Source organism: Microtus ochrogaster, chromosome 2 (assembly GCF_000317375.1).
Source record: "Microtus ochrogaster isolate Prairie Vole_2 chromosome 2, MicOch1.0, whole genome shotgun sequence".
Classification (NCBI taxonomy): domain Eukaryota; kingdom Metazoa; phylum Chordata; class Mammalia; order Rodentia; family Cricetidae; genus Microtus; species Microtus ochrogaster.
The window spans coordinates 66887015-66893863 of record NC_022010.1 but is presented as its reverse complement, the minus strand read 5'-3'; the positions used below and the strand labels follow the sequence as shown (position 1 = coordinate 66893863).

At 45.3% G+C, this 6849-nt stretch overlaps 1 protein-coding gene across 1 annotated transcript in view; it reads left to right on the top strand.

Annotated features, from left to right (window-relative positions):
- Casr (calcium sensing receptor) overlaps positions 1-6849 on the top strand; it is a 73007-nt gene that overhangs the window by 39286 nt on the left and 26872 nt on the right. Inside the window, exon 2 of the mRNA XM_005345082.2 lies at positions 5734-6160. Within this exon, the coding sequence (XP_005345139.1) occupies positions 5976-6160 (185 nt within the window). The 5' untranslated portion in view covers positions 5734-5975. The remainder of the gene's footprint in view (positions 1-5733; positions 6161-6849) is intronic.

Genomic DNA, 6849 nt, shown 5'->3' with positions numbered 1-6849 from the left:
CACAACACTTTCTATCTTAAAATTCAGGAGCAGAGAGTTCTGGTCTTGAATTTACACTTCTCAACTTCCATTGCTATTTTTTTCCTTTTTTTTCTTGAGAGCATCGTGAGCTCCTCCTGCAGCACTTGTGTTCTGGACATGCTCCATGTGGGTATGCACCCCACGGTCATACATGCAGCCCTCCACCTGGTGGGCAGAGGCTCCAAAAACAAAGTCAATGGACATCAGCACCCTCTCCTGTTCCTCTCCGGCCTTTGCTTCCTCTGGCTTCTCTCCATCGTGCTCCAGGTCCTAGGCTCCTCCCAGCTCCTGTTCATCTGCCTCCCTCCCTTCCCGAAGAGTTTTCTGGCGACTAACAGGAACCCAGCTCAGCTGGTTTTTAATCACGCTCCTGTCCTTGCATTTTTCCGACTCAATTAAGCCATTACGAGGGCTAAATGAGGCGTGGACTCTCCAAAAGTCACACCTGTTGTCAGGGAGATTGGGCGCGGGGGCGGAGGTGGGGCGCCAAACCCGTGCAGCTGGCCAGAAACAAGCCAGGCTGGCGAGGGGCAGCAGAGTGTGACGGGGTAGTCTGGGCTCCCTACAGTGCTGAAAGAGGGCCCCCATTGCAAAAGAAGAGAAGAATGAAGACTGACCTGAGACTGGGGACAGTCATGCTGATGGGGGATGGTCACACTGATGATGGCAGATAGGATGTCCCTCTCTAATTCTTAGGCAACAAGTCTGTACAGAAGCCCTTACCATGGATGGCCGCGAGAGTAAGGAAAGCTGTAGCCAGAGCCAGAGGTACACAAGTTTACTGTTTGATGTCTCCAGGTTCTTTTCCTGTGTTCTTCCTCCTTACGTTTCTCCCCCTTTCCACAACACTAGTTCAAACCCCCACAGGTTGTGCTCACAGTCAGTGTGGCAAAGAGGACACAGATTACAGTAAACCAGGGAGAAGTCCTTGGGCTCAGCCTATAAAGATAGGTGACACTGGACATCGATTCGGCTTTGCAAACATTTTTTTTCTCCATACTTTCATAGGCAATCTAGAAATTTTATCTCTAAACCCCCAAAGCAGAGAAATTACCGTTTTTGAGCTTCCCGTGCCTTAACCATGCGTAGAGGATTTGCATTCAGGAGATCTGCTCCTGGGTTTTCTCCAGGTGGACAAAACCGTTTGGCTGGAGAATTACACAGCTTCCAGAAATGTTGAGACCAAAGGGAGGTAAGGGGGGGGGGGCTTTACTCTGGTGAAAACTGAAAGTGGAGATGTTGATGACAAGCCTGTCTTTATCCTCCGGCAACTCCAACTGAACCATGGGTCTTAGACTAATCAAGGACCTCTTTTTTGCACAAAGGCAAGTCCAACAGATTCTTTTTACGTATCCATTCAGCTTCAGGTCCCTTGTTCAGTGCTGTAGATGCAACTGAGGTCATGAGGAAGTCCTGCCCACAGAGTCCTTAAGTCAGGGAGGGAGGATGGCTGCTTTCTCCAGTCTGTCTGCAAGTTGCTCAGCCATACCTGATCTCCACAATCACGCTCAGTCACTCAGTTAACATCTACTAAATTTCAGATGTGGCACTTTGTGGTAGGCTTCCATGATGAGGAAGAGCCACCCACTGCTGTATGTCATTCAAAATTGTGAGTCAATTCAATCCCAAAGCTATCACCAGAGAACATCACTCGGGTCTGTGCTCGCTCTGTCCCCAGTTCCCGCTTCGTTATAATAACTGCACTGTTGTGATTATAATGCATGTTCCGTCTCCTTTTAAACTATAAATACCTGGAAGGCAAGAATTTCACATTCCTTTCCCTAGTGTCTTATATGCCCTGGTGTCTAACACAAGGGGAGCCCAGTAAATGTTCCTTGAATGAATTATCACTCACCTAGAGACCCCATCTCCCTCCCACACCTCTTGGGTAAGGAACTCAGTGAGAAAGCACCTGTCTGTCCTGAAACACCCCTTCAGCTACCCTCATGATGGCGAGGACCTCTTAGTCATGGAACCAGCTGTTTCCGATATGTGTCTGTGAGTTAGCAGGGAGGGGAGAGACAAAACAAATATTAGCATTGGCTTTGTGTGTGTTGCTGCCTTGGAGAAAGGCAAACAGGGCTGATGTGATTTAAATAAACTTAACGTAAAGAGAATAACTGAGTTGTGACTCAAGACAGGCACTGTTAGGAATAATTAGTTAGGAAAGAATGCAGGGGGAAAAGCCACCCTAACCAAGTCAGAAGCGTGTTTCCTTGGCACACCAAGGGCAGCAGCAGTCCAGTGGTGAGGTTCGGCTCCGTGAGAGTCTTAAACTACAGAGCCATCCTTCCCTAGAGTGTGTGGCCCTCGGCTGTCACATACACCTCCATGCAGCAGAGCAAGGCTTGCAAAGATATATCACAAAGTGACAAAACCAAAGGCGGCATCTGAGTATGGTAGGACATGCCTCTAAGCCTTGAGGCTGAGGCAGGAGAATCTCAAGTTTGAGGACAGCCTGGGGGCTACATAGGGAGTTCTAACAAGACCTGTTTCAAAAGCAAAACAACAACAATAAAAATTCACTTAAACTGGGAAGGCGAGTGAGGAAAAAAAATGTATAATTCAGGTTAAAAAAATAGACTTTTAGATGCCCTTGGAAATTGGGTGAATTTCCAATTTGGGAGAAGATGGGAGAATTAGGTGGATTCCAGGGGGATTTAGGAAGTAGGCTCTGCAGTGTGAAGGGTGCTCGTGAGACGGCCAAGGAAACAGGGCTGATGCCCCAACTTCTTTCTTGGTGGGTAGGAAATAAAGTTCTGTAACAGAAAACAGGAATGAGCATCAAATATTGGAGGGAGAGGAGTTTAGGGCTAGTTAAGGCAAAGCAGCTTGGAGAGGCATCTGGATGATGAGGTTCGGGTGACAGTATAGTCCCTGGCCCTGGACTTGAGAAAGACTATCTACTAGACCACATCAAAAGGCAATTGGCATTTGATCCACCAAGGAGGGATCTGGGATGTGGGGTGAACACAGCAGAGGTTCTCAGCAGGCCAATCAGGCTATAGCAGAAAGGCTACAGTCAGAATCTGTGGCTGATCCATAATTAACCAGAACCCTTACCCTGGGATGTCATACCCCTTTGTACTTGTCACCACTGTTTTCTGGGGGAAAAAAAGGTATGGATTTAGGTATATAGACATATAGAATAGTCACACAAAATCTTTATGGATAATAAATCAGAAAAGTATTAAGACTATTTAATGGTCTAGTTTCATTCTGTTACTGTGAAAAACAAAAACCGTCATGCCTTTAATCTCAGCACTCAAGGCAGAGGCAGGGGGATGTCTGTGAGTTCAAGAACAGCCTGGCCTACAGAGTGAGTTCCAGGACAGCTAGTGCTACATAGAGAAACTGTCTCAAAAAGCAGAAAGAAAAAAGCAACCCAGGGGAAGAAAGGGTTTATTTCGTCTTACATTTGGAGATCAAAGCCCTTCACGGAGGGAGGTCAAGGCAGGAATTCAAGTCGGGAACCTGGAATGGAAACCATGAAGGAATCCTGCTTACAGGGTCCCTTACATGATCCTCACTAGCCCAGGCCCACCTACCTAGGAATGGTGCCAGTCACGGTGGGCTGGGCCCACCTGCACTGTAATAGTCAAGACATTCCTATTAATAAGTCAAGAATGTCTTATGGATAAGCCCACAGGGGAATCTTACACAGGCACTTTCCAAATCAAACCTCTGCTCAAATAACTCTGGGCTGTGACTAGTTGACAATTAAATCTTATTAGGAGTCAGGCATGGTGGTGCATACCTTAGATCCTAGCACTCGGGGGGTGGGGGGCAGGCAGATGGGTCTCTGTGAGTCTGAGGCTAGCCTGGCCTATATAGAGAGCTCCAGGCCATCCAAACCTATAGAGAGATCCTGTATTAAAATAAGAACAAAATCCTATAGGATATATAGTATGCATATAATTTTAACATTTGTTAAGGGCAACAGGAATTTGCATACTACTGATATAGGGGTGTGTTTATTTTTACATGAAAAGTTAAAGCTCAGCTAAAAACAATGCCTCATCTTCAGTGTTCTTGAGAGTTCATTGATATTTGGTTTATAACCATTGATGCTGAGCATGCCTCTTCATATAAATATGTAGTACAAAAATCACAGAAATCTGTTTAGGGCCATTTCAGAAGTGTTGAAAATATGCCCCAAACCCAAGCCAAATTTGTTGAATTTTTTTAAGACAATTAAGTCAGCAACTCCAATGGCAAAGCTTGAAAATCAAACCTTCTGACAACAATACATATTGTTGAAAATATGCCCCAACCCCAAGCCAAATTTGTTGAATTTTTTAAAAGACAATCAAGTCAGCAACTCCAATGGCAAAGTTTGAAAATCAAACCTTCTGACACAATACAATGACACAATGATTCAATACATGCCAAGGGATGGAAACAGGACACATTAAACATCTGCTTTCTGCTCTAAACCACTGTGTCTAAGAACAGAAAACTTCGGGCTGAGATATGGCTCTGTGGTTAAGAGCACTGCCTACTCTTCTAAAGGTCCTGACCTAGGTTCAATTTCCAGCAACCACATGGTGGCTCACAACCATCTGTAATGAGATCTGGTGCCCTCTCCTGGCCTGTAGGCATGCTTGCAGGCAGAATACTATATACACAATAAAAATAAATAAATCTTAAAAAGAAAAAAAAACAGAAAACTTCATATGTTTAATGGAACACTGCAGTTTGTACACACAATTGTCTTAAGAGGAGGCATTTCCGGAAGTGTTAGCTTGTCACCCAGTGTGATGGCAGGCTAGTGCCAAGGTCCTTGTGTGTTCAGAACCACAGCTGTGGTGAAGTCACACGGTGCAGTCTGGGCAAATGCTGCCAAAGCTCCTCAGATTCACAATGCATTTGATTTGGAATTAATTTCTTGTCAATGCTTCCTCACAAAGTCTTTCCTATTGCCAAAATTTCTTTTCCTTTTAAAGTTAAACTGGGGGGGGGGTATGTTTGCCGCTGTACACATTAAGATCAAAGGACAATGTTTAAGAGTCCATTCTCCCCTTTCAGGAGATGAACTCAGATCCGCGGGTCATCAGCTTGCATAGCAAGCACTTTCACTCACTGAGACATCTTGCTGGCCTCTGTCAAAATTGCCAGGATTCCCCACAGCTAATCACATGACCCGCTGTTACAAACCATTGTTTAAGAGGCTGTGTTTCCTATAAACTGTTCTTAAAAGTCTTGTAAACTGTTACTTTATATACTGGAAAGAGAATTCTTAACTAAAGGGTGTGGGGCCATAAAAATAAGTAAAGAATGAAGGATCTTCTCTGACACTTTTGCTTGACTGAAGTCAGGTTTGAACTTAAATGTAACTTGTTCTGTGTTTTCTATACAAACATATGGGGAATAAAGTATCATTGGTAATTTAACTGAACCAGCTGTTACTTCTGGGTCATTTCCATGCATTCTTTATGCAGAAGGATGAGTGGTTTATGGTCAGCAGCTGCAGAGCAGGCCACACTTATGAGTGGCCTCTTCAGAACGTGGCCTCTCAGAACTGGATGCAGCCCTTCTGCAATACAGGCAACTGACATTTTCTGTGACTCACATACAGTATAGTAAAATTGTGATTCTAAGCCATGCATCTCAATCTGCTACCTCTGAGCCCCGTGAAATGGAAATTCTCAGCTACCTCTGTCATTATACAGATGTGATGTAGGTTTACCTAAATCCTCTCTCTCTCTCTAGCAGCACCTGGGGCAGTGGCTACATGATGTCGCTTCTCAGGACTCGAGGACCAACCATCCTACACCTCTGCAACGGAGAAGGCAGAAATGGAGAAACAAGCGCAATCACTTCTATTCTGTCGTTAACCACTCTGTAGACATGTGTCCCCACCAGAAGGCGTGAACTCCACCAAAGGGGGACATTTTGGGGGGCCCCCAGACCACTAGCACCTTTGACTGTCCCCCTAGAGAAAAGGCAGAGCCATGGCATCTTATAGCTGCTGTTTGGCCCTCTTGGCTCTTGCCTGTCACTCCTCTGCCTACGGGCCTGACCAGCGAGCCCAAAAGAAGGGGGACATCATTCTTGGGGGTCTCTTTCCTATCCATTTTGGAGTAGCAGCCAAAGATCAAGATCTGAAGTCAAGGCCAGAGTCCGTGGAGTGCATCAGGTAAGGAAAGGCTGTATCAAGGACTGTCTATCTCTGGGTAGAGAAACTAGCTAGACCCAAAAGAACATTAAAAACCTTTTCTCTCTTTTTGCAAATAACAGGCTATCGTGCTGAGGCATATTGACTCCTCGGTTTTCTTTCCCTAAGGAAGTCTTTTTCTAAAAAAAAATAAAATAAAATAAAACACCAGGGTATCACATAGAAAAGACCAGGCTGGCCAAGGGCCAGTCATTTGATACCAGAGCATCATTTTTCTAGTGACAGCATCCGGCAGCGATGCTGCTCAATGCAAGGTGCAGGGTGGTACAGACAGCAATTCCAGCAATGAAGCAGGACTGAGAGTTCCCGGTTACGTAGGACCCTGTCTCAGCAGCAGGACCTTGTCTCACAGTCTGGTACAACCCTTTCTAGAACCACTTGAGTTTCATCATCAATCCTGCTCTTGTAAACTTCCATGGGAAATTTCTCTTTAGCCTATGTGCTCCAATGACTCATGAGCATTGGCCGCTTCGCTTTGTTTTGTTGTTCCTCTTCAATAAAGGAGTTTAGTTATGTAAACTTGATGAAACTCAAGTGGTTCTAGAAAGGGCTGTACCAGACTGTGAGACAAGGTCCTGCTGCTGAGACAGGGTCCTACGTAACCTGGAACTCTCAGTCCTGCTTCATTGCTGGAATTGCTGTCTGTACCA